Source organism: Ovis aries, chromosome 3 (genome assembly GCF_016772045.2).
Source record: "Ovis aries strain OAR_USU_Benz2616 breed Rambouillet chromosome 3, ARS-UI_Ramb_v3.0, whole genome shotgun sequence".
Classification (NCBI taxonomy): domain Eukaryota; kingdom Metazoa; phylum Chordata; class Mammalia; order Artiodactyla; family Bovidae; genus Ovis; species Ovis aries.
The window spans coordinates 174,139,574-174,160,911 of record NC_056056.1 but is presented as its reverse complement, the minus strand read 5'-3'; the positions used below and the strand labels follow the sequence as shown (position 1 = coordinate 174,160,911).

Here is a 21,338-nt window from a genome sequence, read left to right as displayed (position 1 = left end):
TGCTGATTTAACTGGTCTGAGGTGTGACTTGGGATCAGGAATTTTAAAAGCTCCCTAACGTGATTCTAATTTAACAGTAAGAACCCTGAGTTTAAGCTTAACTCCAGAATCATATACTTCATTAGTTTCACTCATGGTATTCATGCCCCTTAACAGTTGTAGAAATCAATGACTGTGGAAGCTCAAAACAGGAACAGAACAGAAACAAAATGGCAGACCTATTTTTTGCCTGGATATGCCTTCTGTGCATTTCCCAGGTGGCTCAGTGGGTAAAGAAACCGCCTACAATGCAGGTGACACAAGTGGCCCAGGCTCAATCCCTGGGTCGGGAAGATCCCCTGGAGGAGGACATGGCAACCCACTCCAGTATTCTTGCCTGGAGAATCCCATGGACAGAGGAGCCTGGAGGGCTTCAGTCCATAGGGTTGCTGGGAGTCAGACACGACTATAGTAACTACATGCATGCATGCATGCCTGTCTGTCTTTAACATACTATGTAAGTCAGGAAAAATACATTTCTCTTTTCTCTAACAAAATGAAACAAAATGATCTCAAACTTCACTCTGTTCTGCATTTATTGTAATTGGATTTAATGCATTTAACTGCATTTAATATAATTACATTTAATGTAATTGGAAGGACAGTATCCTGATCACTTTTGTTCAGCTTAAATGGCGAGGAAGAGAGATTTGTAGATTTGTAGATTTGTCATGTAGATTTGTCATCAAGCCAGGACATAAAGGAGAAGGGTTCTGGGTAGAGGTTGATAAGCCAACAGTGTGGTCCTTAGAAGGCCTGGTAGCTGGTCTAAGCCCTTATCCTCAAAGTGTAGACCATGAGCATCAGCATTTGGGGAATGGTTAGAAGCATATTTGGCTTCCCTGGTGGCTCAGAGGCTAAAGCGTCTGCCTCCAATGTGGGAGACCCGGGTTCGATCCCTGGGTCAGGAAGATCCCCTGGAGAAGGAAATGGTAACCCACTTCAGTCCTCTTGCCTAGAGAATCCCATGGACAGAGAAGCCTGGTAGGCTACAGTCCATGGGGTCGCAAAGAGTCGGACACGACTGAGCAACTTCACTTTCACTTTCTTTAGAAGCATATAGGGATTCCCTGGTGGCTCAGATGGTAATGAATCTGCCTGCAATGCAGGAGATGCAGGTTTTATTCCTGGGCTGAGAAGATCCCCTGGAGGGTGGCATGGCAACCCACTCCAGTATTCTTGCCTGGAGAATCCCCAGGGACAGAGGAGCCTGGTGGGCTATGGTGCATGGGGTTGTAGAGTCAGACACGACTAAGCAACTTTCCCTTATAACCTTGGGGCCTCTGGTGGACTTAATCCAATCAGACTCTACAGTGTCATAAGATCAGGTGATTCACATGAAATTGAACGTTTGAGAAGCACTATCTCAGCCCCACTCTCTTGCTCAGTGACTGATACACCTACACCTGGCGCCATCATGTCCACCTGTGCACATGGTCCATCAACTGCTTTTCTCTTTCCTAGGCGAGGAAGCTCTAAACGAGTACCTCAAAACCAAGTCTGTGACGCTGGAATACTAGAGCAGTGCCATCCTCGGGAACTCCTCGTAGGCCCGCCACTTGTCAGCTCTCCTGCTGAAGAAGCCCGGCTGCGCCGAGGACAGAGGTGTCAGCCGCCCTCCGAAAAACACGCACATGGACCATGAAGAGGGTGGGGCCACGTGTCTAAGCATCTATACCTGTGCCTGAGTATTTTCTAATACCCCTTTTATACCTTAAAATGATGTTGGGTTTTGACTATGTTATATACCACATGTATTTCTAAAATATTGAGCTGTTTTCCCCCCCGCCCCCACCAAGACTAATCCTAATCCAGGTTGTTAGTTTTACAAACATCAATATGAGGCAGTTATAGTACAGAAAGTTGGGAACCCTTGTATAACAGGTAAGGTTTTAACCTATGAACCAGGCATGTGGGGGTTATTAAAAAGATTTTCTGTAATCTTTGAAATATATTTTTTAATTGGAGGATAAGTGCTATACAATATAGTTGGTTTCTGCCACAGAACAAGGCAAATCAGCCAAAATTATACGTCTATCACCTCCCTGTTGAGCCTCCCTTCCTTTCCCTCATCCCACCCATCTAGGTCATCAGAGGGCACCAAGCTGGGCTTCTGTGCTGTATACCAACTTCTCACCAGCTATCTATTTCACACACTGTAGCGTATACATGTCAATACCACTTTCTCCATTTGCCCCATTCTTTCTTCCCCTATTATTTTGCTCTCAAGAAACAGTATATCTCCCAAGGAAAGTGAAGGAAGTTTTTTTATTTTCTTTTGGAAATAAGATACATCTTTATGCCTTTGATGTTCTATTTTTCAACCCACTGTGATGTGACCAGCTCATAAATAGTTCTTGAGTACCTACTAAGTCCGAGGTGCTATATTATGTCCTGAGGAGTACACAAAGTTTAATGACATGATCTTTGACCCCAGATAGTTGAAATTCTTGTCAACAGCTTTTAAAGTGAATTTTTTTACAGTATGATATATTATAAAGAAAGTAGCTTTTGGAGGCTGATCTTGGTTCATAACATACTATCTTACTATCTATGTGACTTGGGGAAACCGATGCAATTTCTCCAAGCCTTAGTTTCCTTGTATGTAAAATGAGGACAGTAATGCCTCCCTCAGGAACCTTATGATGAGGTGAGGATTCAATGCAATAATTTTAGTAAAGCACCTTGCACTGGGCTTTGTTCATGGTAAATACTCAATAAAGGGCAGACTGGTTACCTAATATATCAGTATAAAGCCGAGAGGTGCAATCTATAAAATAGGGATAAAGTTCCTATCTCATTAGGTATTGTAAGGATTCAATGGGATTATATACATAATGCACTCAACAGGTGTCTAGATCATTCTGTGTGCTCAAGAAAGAGGAATTATTACAACTCATGAAGCACTTCATAATTGCCTGTTGTCAGACAAAAATAGGTGGGTAAATAGTCCAGGTATGACTAGCAGAAGGTGACAGCCTAACTTGAAGAGTCTCTAGAAGTTTGTCAGAGCAATTAATTTCCATTAATTCTCTTTTTAAAGTAAAATTTCGGTAAACATTCCTATCTCTCTGGCTTTGAAGAAGCCCTTAGGGATTACTTACTACTTTGGAACTCAGCAATTTAACCAAGAAGAGTGTAGGGAATTGTTAATCAATAAACAACAATAACAAAAGTCAGGGGCAGAAAACTTTCAAAAGGAAGAATATTAGGTATGATCCTGGCATGATAAATAGAGCAAATTTTGCCTGTAAGCAAGTTGGCACAGATAAAATTCTATATTTGGACCCAACAGGGTCCAAACTGACAGTTCATATTTGAATAAAATGACAAAGTTCTTATTATAAAGGAACCACGTTTTAAATGCAGTGTTTTTACTGATTTCATGTGATTTAAAATATCACTTTGCCGAATATTTTACTGATAGATGAAATGGCAAACAAAAACATGCCCATTTCTTTTAGGCTGACTTTTACCTTCTAATATTAATCTCAACTGCAGTGCTTTTAATCTTTGGGGGGGTGGGTCATAAACCTCTTTTGAAAATCTGATAAAAGCTATGGATGCCCCTGTCCAAAACTCACACCTTCACACCTAATTCTGCAAATATCTTCAAGAAACTCACAGACCTCCTAAAACCCATGCTTGAGCTCTAGATTAAGAACTCATTTTTTCATAGTGAGTTTTGAAGTTCTTAGTGACTTGAGTTTTTATATCCGATTGCTGACCAGAATCAAAGGCTACATGGAATTTATAAAATGACAAGTGAATTTGAATGAGAATTTAATGATACACAGCCTACTAGGTAATTTAATTAACATACTGAGTAATTTATCACCATTTCTTCACATCACTGATTATTTTGCTAAAGGATAAAGCTGTGATTTGTTCCCCTAACTGGGGAGTTGAGAAGGTGTGGACACTTTTAAACATTCTATTTTCCTCCCATTTCCTAGTGCTGCCCTTTTGTTCAAACACCCTTCCTGGCCTTTCCAATGCCCAGCTTGGTTTTAAGTCTCTCCTCTATACTTTGTCTGGAACACAGTTCTTACCACGTGGTGCTGGAATGATTGGTCTTCCTAATTAGATATGAGAATCCCTTCCCCACTCTCAGGATTGCCATCTGTCAATAATAACAGCTAACACTTATGTAGGGGCTGCTGTATGCTAGTCACTATGCTAAACCAGCTTACTTAAACTTCACATCTGAAAAGATGAATAAATCGAGGTGCTTTTTACTGGCTCCACCCCCACCAAGAGGTTATTGCGTTTCCTGACTGGCCTTCCTGATCCCTCCCTGTGTGGTTCAAACCCTAAGTCAGAATGTGTCACTCCTCTGCACAAAACCTCCTTATAGCCCCCATTTCGCTTACAATAAAGTCTACCACTTACCATGCCTGCAAAGTCCTATCAACTTTGTTCCTGGCTACCTCTGACCTCATCTCCTATCATCTACCCTCTCATTCTGTTTAGCCACCCTGGCTGCCTTGATGTTCCTCAAACTGATCAAGCACACTCCTAACTCCTAAGTGCAGGGCCTTTGCACTTACTGCTCCTTGTTCCCAACAGTGTGCTGGTAAATATTTAACAAGTGGGCTCTCTGGGGAAAAAAACAAAAACAAAATTCTGACTTGTAGCATTTTCTGATTTCTGTGTATAAATGCTCTCATACTGGCTGCTTTCAAGCTACAAACTTCACTGAACACAGAATTGGGAAGAGATGAGTGTGATTAGAACAAGTGTGAGCTATAGCCAGTACACCACTGCCTCTTTTTGAAACTTGCCCCACATGCCACCTCCCAACAGGCTGCCTCATCTTCTCCAGGTCTCTGCTCGAACATCATCTCCATTCACTGAGCACATAAAGATAGCACATAAGAGTCCCACATCCACACCTCATTTGTCCTCTCATTTTGTTATTTGCCTTCTCCTGCATTGTTTTTGCAGCACTTATCACCACCTGGTTATTAATCATCGATCTCTTCCCATTAGAACTTAAGCTTTGTGAGCAGGGGCTTTTGTTCAATGCTGTGTCTCCAGTGTCTAACACATAGGAGGAGTTCAATAAATATTTGTTTTCAAATGATGGAGGTTAAGTAATCTGCCCAGATCAAACAGCTATTCGGTGGCAGAGCAGGTACTCAAGCAATGAAGCTGAAAGTCTTTTAACCAAGCTAAGATCCCATTGTTGCCCATAACCAAATCAGACCCTGGATAATGAATAGTAGGCATGTGTTAAATATTTGTCAAATTCAAAGCTAAACTGAGTGGAACATGAACTGTGAGAGTTTTTGTGGAAACGTCAAGAGACAGGGTGAGGAAACAAATTGGTTTCCCTACACCTGCCTTTTTAAGAAAACAGAAGCTCTCAAGGGAACCTGGTCTAGGAGTAGGTTATCAGAAACGAACATGATTGAAAGGATGAATTATTATGATTATTACTATTATGCAAATAATACCTAAGTGGATTTTTAATGATTAAGTCACACCTTATTTTGTAAAAATATTAAAATGAGAAGGTAAGATTCAACCACTCTCCACAAATAACCAGATGATATCTGAGATTGTTCCAGATTTTTTCTGAGTATACTTTTTTTTAGAACTAGTATATACTGTACATAACTTTATCTGCTTTTTTCAATTAAAAATATGTAACCATCTTTCTATGTCAATAAACATACCTCTATATATGTTCACTGGCTTTAATTCAACTTGTTCTCTTATTGTTGGACATTTATATTTGCTTTTTGACTGTTTTAAACACTGCAATCAATCTTTTTTTTTTTTTTCCCCAAAAAATATTTACTTGGCTGCACTGGGTCTTAGTTGATCCCAGTATGCAGGATATTTTGTTTCAGCACATGGACTTTCTAGTTGCAGTATCTGGGCTCAGTAGGGGCAGCACATGGGTTTAGTTGCTCCGAGGCATGTGGAATCTTAGTTCCCTGACCAGGGATTGAACCCCAGTCCCCTGCACTGCAAGGCAGATTCTTAACCCACTGGACCACCAGGGAGTTCCCTACAATCAATCTTATACAGAAATTTGTGAACAAAACTGTATTTGCTTAATTAGAATAAATTCCTAGAGGTATAATCTGATTAAAAGGATATAGCAATCTTACCAACAGCTTCTCCATATTTTTGCCACCACTGTATTTTTGTTATAGCATAACACCTCACACCAAACACTGTTCTAAGCACGTGATAGGTATTAAGTCATTCATTTCTTATTAATACTAAAACCTCATAAGGGAGATACTATTATTCCCATTTTACAAATGGAAAAGCTAAGGTAAGTGGCTGGGCTGGGATCGATCCCGCTTCAGAGCCTGTGCTTGTGGCTTTGTGACTGGCAGACCCATAATGGCAGCGTGTGGCTGACCGAATTGAGAATGTGGCTCCACCACGTAAGTTGCACGGGGTCTTAGTTGCAGCACGTGCAATCTAATTCCTGGACCAGGGATTGAACCCGGGCGCCCTGCACTGGAAGGACAGTCAGCCACTGGACCACCGGGGAACTCTCTCCACCACTTAACCGATTGGGAGGCTTTAAAATTTTTGCTTAGTGTCTCCTTGCCACTTTTTTCTTTAAATCTGTGAAGTAGGTATAAGAGTATCTCATAATTGGCTTTTTTTTTTTTAAATAAAAAAGAAATTCATTGTCACAAAACTAGAAGTCCAGTGATAGCTTTGTCAAGTTATTTGATGCAGTAATTCAGTGATGTTTCTTGCTTCTTTGTGCTCTCCTTGGCATGCTGACTGTGGCTCCAGGTATGCCCACTAGGTCGGAGTGGCAAGAGCCATATCCAACGACAAGATATCCATGGTTCCAAAGGAGCCATTTTCTCATGTGCCTCCTTCTTAGGAATAAGAAATCCTTTTCTTTCCAGAAAGTCTACTAACAAGACTTGGCTTGTGCCTCTTTGTGAAGGTTGTCACATACCCATCCCCCACACCAATCACTGCAAAGATTTTCCATGAACAAATGGTGGAGAAAGTGAAAGTGTTACTCACTCAGTCGTATCCAACTCTTTGCGACCCCATGGACAGTAGCCTGCCAGGTTCCTCTGCCCATGGAATTCTCCAGGCAAGAATACTGGCGTGGGTTGCCATTCCTTTCTCCAGGGGACCTTTCCTACCCATCCTTTCAATACCCCGCATTGCAGAGTCTTTACTGTCTGAGCCACCAGGGAAGCCCATATGGTGGGGAGTCACCCACAAAGATGCCAACATTAAACTCTGGGGAAAAGTCTACTAATCAGTTGGACAAAAGATAGTAGTAAACCTGTCTTTCTTCAGGACTGGTGACCACTGGTGCTTAAGATGTATTACTTTATTGGGATCAAGAGGAAAAAAAATTTTTTTTTCATGAATATTTATTGTACATTCTGAGTGAAAGGCACCATGCCAGGCACTGAGGAAAATACAAATGAAAGACTCAATCTCTTCTTGTCTTTTCTGCCACGGCAGTAGACTCAGGCACAGGAATACAAGCTACTTGGCAAGGCAGTTTTTTTTTTTTTATATATAAATACCACATTTGATGCACAAAGTATTATGAGGATAGAGGAGATTCATTAAGAATATTTTTGCTTCCAAGACCATTAAACCTAATTACCCAGTTTATGACTGTCAAAGAGCCATAAAAAGATGACACGCAGGTTAAAGAGAACATTTCAGCAGCCTTAGCAGGAACAAGACTGTTCAAATGGCAGCCGTCACCTTACACCTAAGAATCAGGCAGAGAATGCACAGGGTCAGACCAACCAAAGCATGACAGTGACTCAGTTTCCAAGAGACTATAGAGCAAGCTGCTTACAAACAAAACAGCTTTTTCATTAAGGTATAACATACAAAGTACACAGATGTTAAATGTGTAACTCGATAAATTTTTCTATGTGTGAGAGTGGTGGTAACTCATAAAACACTCAGAATAGTGTCAGGCACACAAAAAGGTTAAGTACTAGTTAAGTACTAGCTGTTGTTTCATCTGCCACTTCAACAAGTGAAAAAAATACAACCTTAGTTTTATTTGCATTTCTTTGAGAAATGGGACTGAACTTTTGGGACTGAATTTTTTCCCTGTGAATTATCTGCTCACATCTCACTACTGAGATTATTAGTCTTTTTTTTTTTTTTTAACTAATTTGTAAGAGCCCATTTTATACTATTAACACTCATTCTTTGCCTTTTATTGCAAATATTTTCCCCAATTTGTTCCTTGACTTTAGTACATGGTATGAGCCTAGATTCTAACTTTGTTTAAAAACAGCCATCCCTGACACTGTGTATTAAATAATGGATCCAACTTACACTTACTTATTGGAAGGAAAAGTTATGACCAACCTAGATACCATATTGAAAAGCAGAGACATTACTTTGCCAACAAAGGTCCGTCTAGTCAAGGCTGCGGTTTTTCCTGTGGTCATGTATGGATGTGAGAGTTGGACTGTGAAGAGAGCTGAGCGCCGAAGAATTGATGCTTTTGAACTGTGGTGTTGGAGAAGACTCTTGAGAGTCTGTTGGACTGCAAGGAGATCCAACCAGTCCATTCTAAAGGAGATCAGTCCTGGGTGTTCATTGGAAGGAGTGAGGCTGAGGCTGAAACTCCAATACTTTGGCCACCTCATGCAAAGAGTTGACTCATTGGAAAAGACTCTGATGCTGGGAGGGATTGGGGGCAGGAGGAGAAAGGGACGACAGAGGATGAGATGCTGGATGGCATCACCGACTCGATGAACATGGGTTTGGGTGAACTCCAGGAGTTGGTGATGGACAGGGAGGCCGGGCGTGTTGCAATTCATGGGGTCGCAAGGAGTCGGACATGACTGAGCAACTGAATTGAACTGAACTGAAAAGGACAACCCTATCACATATTAGATTTTTGTTTTTCCTCCAATGTCATAAGAATGTCCAGAGAACTGAATTTAGGTAACTTCTTTAACTGTATAGAATACTTAGTTGTATTATATGAGATAGCCATGTAAGGGGAGAAATATTAAAATTCTACATACTAGTATGTAATTCTACACTGACTAGTCTCTTTCACTGACCAGTCTACTTCTACTTAGGTGTGCATTTCTGGTGAACTTACACCTTCATATCCCCATGGATACCATGGCTTAAAACGCCCTGTACATCCCCATATACCTGTTGATTCATTTATGTACATCATTCAGTGCCTACTGTGTACCATGCACCATGCTAAGGAGTGAACCAGACAAATGCAATTCTTCCCACAATGTGGCATAAATATTAGCTGATAGAAGACATTATTTAAATATTAATTTATTCAAATACATGATTACACCAATAATTCATCACAGCTGTGTTTGGTGCTACAAGGTACAACATAGTATCTTTTCTAGCTGAGAAATCTGGTTTCCAGATCTGTTTACTCTGCACACTTTTAAGGCACAGCCAGGTTCCAATTTCCAATGGGAAATACCAGAAAGAACCTTGAGAATAATCTTCAGAGTATTCACAAGGATAAGGTTGAGGAGTAAGAAAAAAAAAGTTAAAAAAAAAACACCCTAAAACATTAGGGAACACAGTTCCAGCAGCTCAATGCACTTGGAGACATTCCTTTAAATTCTCTAGTTTACATCCTGAGCAAAGCCAGTTCCATGGCAAATAAGAACCCAAACAAGTTTAATAAGGTCAAGAATAAGGCAGAAAGGAGACTCCAAAGTAGGATCATTTTGTCTTTTGAAAGGGAAAACCAATTACTATCTTTTTATGTACTGTGCCCTATTTTTCTTGGGGTGTCCCTATTCTCTACAGATTTCAACACTGGGCAACTGTGAGGAATAATTTCAATAGTTGAAACAAACAAAAACATTGCTTTATGAGAAAAAGAAAAAACAAAACCAAGAGAGTAAATTCTACATACAATTCAGAGAACTGAACTTAGATGACTTCTTTAACTATATAGTTGTATTATATGAGACAGCCATGGCAAGGGAGAAATATAAAATTTCTACATATTAGTATGTAATAAGGGGCTGCAGAGTCATCGACAGTGATTCAACCACAAAACACCAGTTTTCCAGCTTAAACTGGAAAGGATTTTTTTTTTTTTTTTTTAATGAAAGTAGATATGTCTGAGGGTGGCCATAAAAAACTTCTTTAAAAGATTTCTCCCTCACTGACCCCCATTTTGATGGTAATAAATAAGTCTGACTTTATAACTTAAAAAATAAAAACCAACCTAGGTTGTTTTATCCAAGTGGACGATTTAAAGTAAAAACAAACAGGTGATATGTATTTTTATCTTAAAATAAGTTTGAGATTTCTGAAGTCTATGCTATGAAGGATGCCAATAAACTCACTCATTACCATACATAAAATTAAGCTTTCTAAACGCAATCTCTTTAGCATGAAATCAAATACAGTGTGCTCTCAGAGGATCCCCAAATGCTATCTCTTCCAGCTCTTTAAAAGCCAGCTTCTGTTTTTTCAAGAAACAAAGTATATTCAATATTGCAAAAAAGCACCATAGGTATCTGAAATGCAAAACAACTAGTGACTCACACTCTTTTCCACAGAATTAGCAGGCATCTATCACCTGTTCCTCAGATCACTTACTTCCCTGTTTTTCTTTGTTTTCACTAGCAGGACTGTCCAGAACCTCTATCTTGCCTTTTCCGTCTTCTGAATGAGGAAGCTTAATATTATCTATGGTGACTTCAGCTTCGGAAGAGGTGCTGTCATCTTCATCCTCAGACTCTGAACTTTCCTCTGAACTGTCTTGTGAATTCTCTTCCAAACTGTCCTCTTCTTTCGAATGAGACTGATTCATCTCAAACAAGGCCACGTCCTGAAAGAAAAAAAACACACCATGTGGGAGATTTATTTTGGGGCAGTTCCCTAAAAAGTTATTAAAACAACTTTGGGAATGACCAACACTTAGCACAAATACTGAAGCACAGAAGACAGGAAATGTTTTTAATACAATACTATTATTCTTTCAGTTGCCAGAGTCCGGCCTAAGGATTTACTTTTATTACAAGTCTAAAAAGTTCCTCACAACTGAATTCTATACAGCTGACTCTATTCAACAAAACTCACTCAACAAATATTAACAAATACCAACATTAACCGGGCACCACATTAGAATCTCAACAACAAAATCCTTGCCTTGGTGGAACTTATGTTTTTCAGCAGGAGTTGGCAAACCATGGCCTGCAGGGCAAACCCAGCCCCCTGCCTGTTTTCATGCAGCTTATGAACTAAGAATGCTTTTACATTTTGAGCGGTAGGAAAAAAGCAAAACAAAAGAATAGTATTTCATGAAATGCAAAAATTGTATGAAATTCAAATTTTGGATTCCATAAAAAGTTTATAAAACATGCCTACTCATTATGTATCATCTACAGCCGTCTTTGGGGCTTCACAGGTGGCGCTGGTGGTAAAGAACCTGCCTGCCAATGCAGGTGACATAAGAGATGTGGGTTCAGTCCCTCGGTCAGGAAGATCCAATGGAGGAGGGCATGGCAACCCACTTTAGTATTCTTGCCTGGAGAATCCCATGGACAGAGGAGCCTGGCAGGCTATAGTCCATAGGGTCGCAAAGAGTTGGACACAACTGAAGCGACTTAGCGAACACACACACATACACACACAGCTGTCTTCACATGGAAATGGCAGAAATAAACAGTCATAACAGAGACAGCGTGGTCCACAAAGCCTAACGTTATTTACTATCTGGCCCCCTACATATAATGGCTGCTGACCTCTGTTCTAGTTAAGAAACAGGTTTTCTGGTGGTCCAGTGGGTCCATGCTCCCAATGCAGGGGGCCCGAATTTGATCCCTGGTTGGGGAACGAAATCCCATGTGCTACAACTGAAAGCCTAAGGGCTGGTGCAGCTGAATAAATAAATGTATCTTTTTAAAAAGGCAATAAACAGTTACTCAGAAAGCACAGTGGAGGGGAGTGAAAAGTTTAAAAAGAAAAAAGAAGACAGAAAACCATTGAGGTGACGAGTGATGAAAGATGGAATTTTTGGATGGGATTTTACAAAGAGGGAAGAGGCCCAGAGCAAGGAGACGGAGGCTGGAGTCCAATCAGTGAGGGTCCTTGGTGGGAGAGAAGGTCAATGGAGAGATGGAGGCAGGATCACACTGGCCCATGAAGGACTCTGAATTAGAAATGAGACAGGAAGCCCCCTGGTTCCCAAACTGGGGGCCACATGCAATGCGTCAAGAACAAGCTCTGGGGGAAAAAAAGTGGAAGCAGAAAGTCTGGCTGGGAACTTCCTGGGATAACCCAGAGGAGAGACTGTCATCACCTAGAGTGACGGTCGTGGTGCCGAGCAGGAGTGGCTTGACTTGGGATGTACTCTAGATGCAGAGCTGCCATAACTGCTGATGGATCAGGTATATGATTATTAAAAACGGTGTCAGCTCTGTCCGGACACGAGTGTTACAAAGGGGATTTCAGTGCAGAAATAAGAGGAGCCCAAAGTGAGAGACAATTTTCACACCTGAGTTATATAATCAGTTTTTCTGTTATACACACTGTTTATTTTTACATTCTCAATGAATCAAGACTCTGATTACTTCTTTCTGGCCTTGAATGGGAAGTTTAAAAAAAACTCAGGGCACTTAGTATATAAATGCTTCTAGATAACACATGTGTTATTGGAGTTGAAAAAGCCTTTCTATGAGTCTGAATAACTAAATTCCTAGACTTCACCCAGGGAAGCTTGCTGACTTATGAGGTTATTAGGATTAAATAACTTGGTCATTTAATCATCAAATGACTGAGTTACCTGTGCAGTACTGGAAACATGAGCTGACTTTGCAAGAAGGAAAATAACACTTGGAATCAAAATTTTAAAAGTTCTCCTTCTTTTTCAGGTGATGAAACATATTGTTTATTTTTTATACTATGAAATGAAAACAAGGCATAATTACCATTTGAATAACTTGTCCAAGAGTCTCATCAGTATTTTCAATATTGAAATGACCAGGTGGTGCAGCTGCCATTTCTTTTCTTAGCTTTTCATTTGCCTGAGCCATCTGTGGGAGAAAGGTCCGTACTTGGTCCAATACTAAGGAGCGAAAATATCATTTATCAATATTTATGTTAGTCTTTGGCCAAACTTTTAAAATCCAGAATTTCTATAAAAACACTTCTCAATTTGACAGGAATAATAGCAACAGTTCAATAAAAAGCATTCAAATTCCTTCTATTTTAAAAGAGAATTTCCATTCTCTTCTGAATTCTTAAAACAGTGGGCTTCCCTGGTGGCTCAGACAGTAAAGAATCTGCCTGCAATGCAGGAGACCCAGGTTCAATCCCTGGGTCAGGAAGATCTCCTGGAGAAGGGAATGGTTACCCACGACAGTATTCTTGTCTGGGGAATTCCTCTGTCCGTAGAACAGTATGACTGTACAATTCATCAATTATTTCTCAATGTTTTCTGGTTTTCATATATGCTCAGAACTGAAAATTCCTAGAAGAATGGCATTCAACAGACAGTAACTGAATAAGTAGGCAGTAGGACTTAACAGTTTAATGCATGAGACTCCAAGGCTTTGGGGTCAGACTGATGAGGCTCTTCAGAGAACTCCGGTTCCACGTCTTACTATCTGAGTTACCTGGGGCAGGTTAATGAAGCTGCTGCTGCTGCTGCTAAGCCGCTTCAGTCGTGTCCGACTCTGTGCAACCCCATAGACGGCAGCCCACCAGGCTCCCCCGTCCCTGGGATTCTCCAGGCAAGAACACTAAACTGGGTTGCCATTTCCTTCTCCAATGCATGAAAGTGAAAAGTGAAAGTGAAGTCGCTCAGTCGTGTCCGACTCTTAGCGACCCACGGACTACAGCCTACCAGGCTCTGTCCGTGGGATTTTTCAGGCAAGAGTACTGGAGTGGGGTGCCACTGCCTTCTCCGGGTTAATGAAGCAATGGATGTTGGTGAAGCCCCACATCTGTTTCCCTTTCTTCTGATAATGATGACTTTTCTGAAACTCTGTCACTCTTAGTCACTCTTGTCCCTACCCAGTTCATGCCTATGTATTCCACAACCTTGGCCACTGTGATTTGGTCTCGTGACACTGTGATCTGGCAAGCCAATTAGGGATCACCCTGGGACTCTGTTGTGGACTGTTGAGAAAGATGTCCATTCTTTCAGAGTCAATGACAAGGTGAGCTGCTGAATGTAAACCCAGAGCTGCTGATAAACCAGCCCACCTACCACCCATCATCAGGGAAGAGCTGGTTCTAGATAAAGTCAACACCTAGGAAAGTAGAACTAAGAGATATAGAGTGGCAGATCCCAGATGACGCTGAGCACCTGGATGCAGAGGTACCTGAAATCACTGGGGGTACTTTTCCCCCCAAAATGAGCCAACATCACTTGGCTAAAGGCAATTGGAGCTGGGTTTCATTCATGTGCAACCAGAGGAATCTAATACATTTAATTTAACCAATCAAAACCTCAGTTTATTCATCTGTAAAACAAGGGTAGTAACTATCAGGTACTGTGCTAAGCACAGGGGAGACAAAAAACAGGGATATGTCATTTATTGAGTTAGCTCTCAAGAGAGGCCCAGCATATAACCATGCACGTCATGAGCTCTCAGAACTTAAGTCACTGACAGCCATGCAACAGTGGACTGAAATGTTCAGAGCATGGAGGAAGAAAATGGAGGTGAGGATCAAGAAACGGCCTTGAATTGTGAATTCCAGGTGGTATACCCAACTTGGAAAAGAATTTGGCAATCTTTTCTCTATTGAAAAATACACTCTGGGGACTTCCCTTGGGGTCCAGTGGTTGAGACACCATGCTTTCAATGCAGGGGGGTGACAGTTCCACCCCTGGTTGGGGAACTAAGATCCCACATGATGGGTGGCATGGCAAAAATACTAAAAAATAAAAATTCTTAAAATTCCACTGAGAGATATGTACCCTCCAAAAATATAAACCTATGTCCACACAAAAACTTATATTTGAATAGGGAGCCACCATGCAATCATTTCAGCTGTTGTACATTTAGTGCATATTATGGTTAACTTCCCCTCGACTACTCACGATTTTGTAGTTTACAGACATGATAACCTCATGTATCATTTACACCACTTTTACTAATTCTTGTCTTTTGTTTTTTTTAAACATTAAGAGGGAATTACACAGATGCTAAGTATTACATGATGCTATCTGAACAAAGTCTGACTCACCTATATTTAGAGTATGCGGTACAGCAACAGCGCAGAGTAATTAATAAAAAGAACTGGCCCTGTTATGAGTAACATTTACCATTTAACTTACTGTGTCCAATTTAATCAAATCTGGTGGTGTTTTCCCACATCTGTGTGTGAAATTTGGGACTCAGTAACCTCTGGAAAAATTTCCCATGGAGTTTAACAATAATTGATTTTGAATTCCAAAAATTCATCCCACAAGTTTTTCTGGGCAAGGTTACCCTCTTAAGTGTGACCCCAAGGACTGTAGCCTGCCAGGCTCTTCTGTCCATGAGATTCCCAACCAAGGAATCAAACCAGTCTCCTGCATGGTTTAAGCCCCGCCCTCTTACTGCAGGGGAATAATGCAAGAAATTTTATCCCTGTGCACTGAATTCACGATGTAATTTCCAAGTAAGACTTGCTAGAATGGACTCTGACAACAAAAGCAGACACTGTCCCAACAAATAAGTGATTAATTAGGCAGAATTTCACATCAGAGAGGGTTCTTGAGAGAGAGAAAGAGAAGAGAGGGAAGGGTACTTACAGGGACTCCTCTCTATCCGAACTGTTTGAAGAGCAGAATTCTTTCTGGAATTAGGCTTGGAGTCGATGAGCAACCTGTCCCATATACCTGAAAACACACACACACACTTCCTTTATTAAGGCACAAAGAAACAGGAGCCCAAGAGCAGACTTTCTGAGACCACCCTCCATCCTCAAGTCTTGACTGTTCCTTCCTCACTTTCTAACACATTAAAAAAAAAAAAAAAAAAAAAAAGAGCACTCCAAGTTTCATTACAACATTTTAGTTCTTTCTGCAGATCTCCCCCCTTTAAACCTGTCTCTTACATCTCTGCCTCACCAATGTCAGGTAATAAATGCCCACTAAACTGCACCTTTCTGGGCCAGAAATCTACCAGCAACAAATGTAGGTCGGCACTGACAGAATGCAGGAAGCAGTACAGAGTACATAAGGGTTAAGTAAAGCCAGAAATGGTTTACCAGTTGCATTATACTGGGCAAATCACCTACACTTTTTGAGTATTAATTTCTTCATTTATAAAACATCTCTGCCTGGTAAGTTCCCTTTCAGTCAAGATGTCTGATGTAGACAAAACAGCCCTTTAAAGAGAACCCCTTTAGCCTTTTCACAGCTCCTCAAATCAACCCAACTCTCCAGCCCATCAGAGCACAGAGAACAGGACTTAACTTTCAAAACCCAAGGCTTTATGCACCCTGGTTCCCACACCTGGAAAATCTCTTCACTCTGGTATAAAAATCCTGTTCACCCTCAAAGCAGCAGCTCAACACTCCTAGCGTACTATCAATAGCTTATACCTAATAACTGGATTAGTGAAAAGAGCATGGACTCTGGGGCCACACTGATTGGATTCAAATCCCAGTTTTGCCACTTTCCACCCACATGATCTCCAACAAGTTACTTATCTGTGTGATACACCAGGTCTCAGGTTCCTCTTCTATACAACTGCCCTAACAGAACCAACTCCACACAGGGAGGTTGTGAGGATTAAATTTAGCGAATTAATTCCTGGGGCAGAGTAGGCACTAAGAAGCTTCAGCTATTATTATACTGTCTTCGAATGCTCTCCATTCTCACAGAATCTTTTTTCAAGTTAACATTTAATGAGGATATGCCCACAACATTACACTCATTCTTCTTCTCAGAAAACAAACAAACAAACAAACATTATAGGTAATACTACTTCCATTTTCCAAATGTAAAAACTGAAGCACTGGGGATGTAAACAACTCTCCTACTATGGTGCTGAAGATTCTTGAGAGTCCCTTGGACTGCAAGGAGATCAAACCAGTCAATCCTAAAGGAACTCAACACTGAAATATTCATTGGAAGGACTGACGTTGAAGTTGAAGCTCCAATATTTTGGCCACCTGATGTGAAGAGCCCGACTCTGATGCTGGGAAAGACTGAGGGCAGGAGGAGAAGAGGGCGACAGAGGATGAGATGGTTGGATAGCATCATCCACTCAACGGACATGAGTTTCAGGAAACTCAGGGAGATAGTGAAGGACAGGGAAGCCTGGAGTGCTGCAGTCCATGGGGTCGCAAAGCGTCGGACATTGGCCACAAAAAGGTTCCACAGCTGGTTGGCTCTTCCTTGAGCCAGCCATCTGTTCTAACAGCGTCTCCCACTCGAATGAACTTTATTATCCAACACCGGCCCCCTCCAAAAAGAGTTCGACAGCTAATTACTCGTGGGGTTGGGATTCGAACCCTAGTTTGTTTGTTTTTTTTAGCTCTCTATTATGATGTCTAAAAACCTACGAGGGTTTCCTGGACGCGTCTCCCTCTACCAGAGCAGCTCACTAAGGGAGCGCACTAAGGGAGGCTCTGTGAACATCTGCAGAGAGAGGGTGCTCAATCCATAATACTCACCTGCTCCCCTTAAGCCAACTGCTGGAACCCAGACCTGACTCTAAGGTCGTCCCCTTGGGAGGGGGAGGGGGGCGAGGGGAGGTCGTGCTGCGGCGCTCAGCACTGGGCACTCAGCACTGTGCCTAAAACATGAAAACACAAACCACCCTCGGGCTCGAGGCCGGATGCCCACACCTAGGCCGGCCAGTCCCCCAACCCCGCAGCCGGGGGCATGTCCGGGTCCCTCGGCGGTGCAGGGGCTACGCAGGTAGCCCCTGACCCGCGGCTCCAGCAGCGCCGCCCCCAGCTGCACGTGCGCGCCCCACGCCGCTGCCGCCCACCCGTCCGTCACCTCCGCGGCCGCCGCTCCCTGCCATCAGCAACTCCTTGGAGACCGAGACCCCGGAGCCATCCCGGGAGGACGACGAACAGCTTGGGCCGGACTGGGATTCGCCGCGAACCTCCATGCTGCTCGCTGGCCTTCACAGCGGCCTCTTCAAGCCCGGATGCAGGAAAAAGGCTGGGGTAGGAGGCGGGGCCAGGACTGCGATTGGAGGAAACTCGTAGGAGCGGGGCGAGGGGCAGGGCGAGGGAGGGCCGCGGCGAGGGCGGCACCTAGCGGAGTGAGGAGGCCATTCCTATCCGGAGAAAGGGTAGGTGGAGACTCTAGAGATCTGTGATTGGATCAAAGAGTTAGCAAGGCTGGATTTAAAAGTGAAGAGCGCACCATGGGGGCTGCCCTCCCCTTCAAACCTCTGTGACGTAGAACACACTTTGACTGTCCAGTGGTTAAGACTTGGACTTTCAGTTCAGGGGGTATAGGTTGGATTCCCGGTCTGGGAGCTAAGATCCCACATGTCTCCCAGCCACAAAAACAAAAATATAAAACAGAAGCAATATTAAAAATAATTTCAATAAATACTTTATAAATGATCCACATCAAAGAGAAATCTTAAATTAAAAAAAAAACCCATATACTCCAGGCAAGAGTACTGGAGTGGGGTGCCATAAAGACTCCAATTTCTCCACATCCTCGTCAATGTTTATTTGCTTTTTCTTTCTTTCTTTTTTTTTTAAATAGTGGCTGTCCATCCTAGTTGGATTCTTCCCTCGTGGCTCAGATGGTAAAGCATCTGCCTGCAATGCGAGAGCCCTGGGTTCAATCCCTGGGTTGGGAAGATCCCCTGGAGAAGGAAGTGGCAACCCATTCCAGTGTTCTTGCCTGGAAAAATCCCTTGGACAGAGGAGCTAGTAGGCTACACTCCATGGGGTCTCAAAGAGTCGGAAACGACTAAGCGACTTCACTTTCTTTCTTTCTTTCTTTCTAGTTGGTGTGAGGTGATAACTCACTGTAGTTTAGATTTGCATTTCTCTTGATGCTTTTGAACTGTGGTGTTGGAGAAGACTCTTGAGAGTCCCTTGGACTGCAAGGAGATCCAGCCAGTCCATTCTGAAGGAGATCAGCCCTGGGATTTCTTTGGAAGGATTGATGCTAAAGCTGAAGCTCCAGTACTTTGGCCACCTCATGTGAAGAGTTGACTCATTGGAAAAGTCTCTGATGCTGGGAGGGATTGGGGGCAGGAGGAGAAGGGGACGACCAAGGATGAGATGGCTGAATGGCATCACTGACTCGATGGATTTGAGTCTGGGTAAACTCCAGGAGTTGGTGATGGACAGGGAAGCCTGGCGTGCTGCGATTCATGGGGTCGCAAAGAGTCAGACATGACTGAGCGACTGAACTGAACTGAACAATTAGTGATATTGAGCATGTTTTCACCTATTCATTGGCCATTTGTGTATCTACTTTGCAGAGATGTGTATTCACATCCACTGCCTGTGTTAGGTTGCTTTGTTGGTGTTGAATTGTAGGAGTTATTTATCTTTTCTTATCAGATATATGATAATATTTTAGAGACATAGACCATTATGAACATACAAGAACTCAGGAAATATTGCTCCCAAACTCTCCTTGAGGAATTTCCTAGAAAATATGATTCAGAAAATAATTGGAGAAATGCAACTTAAGTTTTGGTAGTATTTTACAGTAGAATTGGGGGAAAACAGTGAGAATAAGGTTGAAAGAATAGTCTTTAATTTTTATAGGTTTTGATAGCATGGATATAAGACAAAAAAGGGGGAGAAAGCAGAGACTATATTAGTTAGTTCAGTTGCTCAGTCGTGCCGGACTCTTTGAGACCCCATGAATCGCAGCACGCCAGGCCTCCCTGTCCATCACCAACTCCCGGAGACTATATAGTAAGAGGAAATCTGACTTTTTAAAAACTTGGAATAAAAGGATAATATTTTAAGTTAGATGTTTGGGGTAATGGAGAGAAGAGAAAGAGGAGGTTACTTGTAAGTTACAATGTTGTTCGTGGTAAGAAGACAATATCAAAATAAAAGGAGACTGAATGATATTGAATACAGTTATTAGAACAAAATAAAAATATTCATAAATATAAAAATTAATAAGATAGAGAAGAATTCAGGCTCTTTCCCCTAAATGGAAACAAAAAGATACTTTATAATGCTAAATATAAATATAATGCTAAATACTAGAATCTGCAAAGAGGAAGCTATCATTAATATCCACATGCCTAATAAAACAGCAACAAGTATTATAAAACAGAAAGTAAAAAGGAATGCAAAGAAAATTAAGCAAAAACTCTACTAATTGGAAATTTTAACACTGTTTCAGAACAGACTATATCTAATTGGACAAAAAATTATGTGGTTACAGAAGACCTAAACAAAATTATAAATAAAGTAGAGGTAAAGAATCCACCTTACCAATGCAGGAGACGCAGGTTTGATCCCTGAGTCAGGAAGATACCCTGAAGTAGGAAATGCCAAGCTGCTCCAATTTTCTGGCCTGGAAAATTCCACATACAGATGAGCTTGGTAGGCTATGGTCCATGGGGTTGCAAAGAGTTAGATTCAATTGAGCACACACACACAGATCTAATAAATGTAAACACTGAATCCTGATAACAGAGATTAAACCTTCTATCTAAGTCAGATGAAAAATTCACAAAACTGCCATATTATAGTCCACAAAATTTCAATACATTCCAAAAATATAAATGATATAAGTGGCCTTCTGTGATCACAATTCTATATAACTAGCAAATAATGACATTTAAAAAAATCTCTTCCACCTAAAAATGTAAAAACACACTGCTAATCAATCCTTGCATTAAAAGGAAATAATGAAATGAACCTTTGCCCTTAAAAAGCTATTTTGAAAAAGTCAAGAAAACGACGAACCACTAGCTTAATGTGAGTCAAAATACAGGGGTGAAGGAAGGTTTGAAGGTATAAATATATGAAATAAAAGGTAATGAAACAATAACCATAAAATCAGAGGAAATATGTAAAAACGTATAAACACTACTTTGCACAACTCTATGCAAAGAAAATTGAAAGGCTAAATGAAACCATTTGAAATGGTTAATGTTCCAGAAATATATAATTTACAAAATTTCCCCAGAATTCGATAGCAAGTCTAAATAGAGCAGTTTTTATAGACGTTACAGAGAGGGTTGTCAGAGCTCTCACATAAAAACACCATGCCCAGTTGGTTTTACAAGGGGATTTCTATCAAACTTTCAAAGATCAGATAAACCTAATGCTACTTAAACTATTTCAGAGCATGGGAAATAAAAGTAAAATTCCCAAGTTCTAAGAAATGAATATAGCATTCATACCCAAAC

The 21,338-nt window shown here is 41.4% G+C and overlaps 2 protein-coding genes across 3 annotated transcripts in view; one reads left to right on the top strand and one right to left on the bottom strand.

Moving 5' to 3' along the window:
* Positions 1-5,745, top strand: part of ALDH1L2 (aldehyde dehydrogenase 1 family member L2) — a 63,422-nt gene extending 57,677 nt beyond the window's left edge. For both annotated transcript variants that reach the window (XM_042247165.1, XM_004006689.5), the window contains one exon: positions 1,504-5,745. In XM_042247165.1, the coding sequence (XP_042103099.1) occupies positions 1,504-1,559 (56 nt within the window). In that variant the 3' untranslated portion in view covers positions 1,560-5,745. The remainder of the gene's footprint in view (positions 1-1,503) is intronic.
* Positions 5,746-9,311: 3,566 nt separating this feature from the next.
* On the bottom strand, positions 9,312-18,381 carry NOPCHAP1 (NOP protein chaperone 1). The gene is made up of 4 exons (XM_027967681.2): positions 17,978-18,381; positions 15,776-15,862; positions 12,960-13,096; positions 9,312-10,858 (listed from the first exon to the last, which is right to left on the bottom strand). Exons 1-4 carry the CDS (start codon positions 18,090-18,092, stop codon positions 10,619-10,621), a joined length of 579 nt encoding a protein of 192 aa, XP_027823482.2. The 5' UTR covers positions 18,093-18,381; the 3' UTR covers positions 9,312-10,618.
* Positions 18,382-21,338: the final 2,957 nt, after the last annotated feature.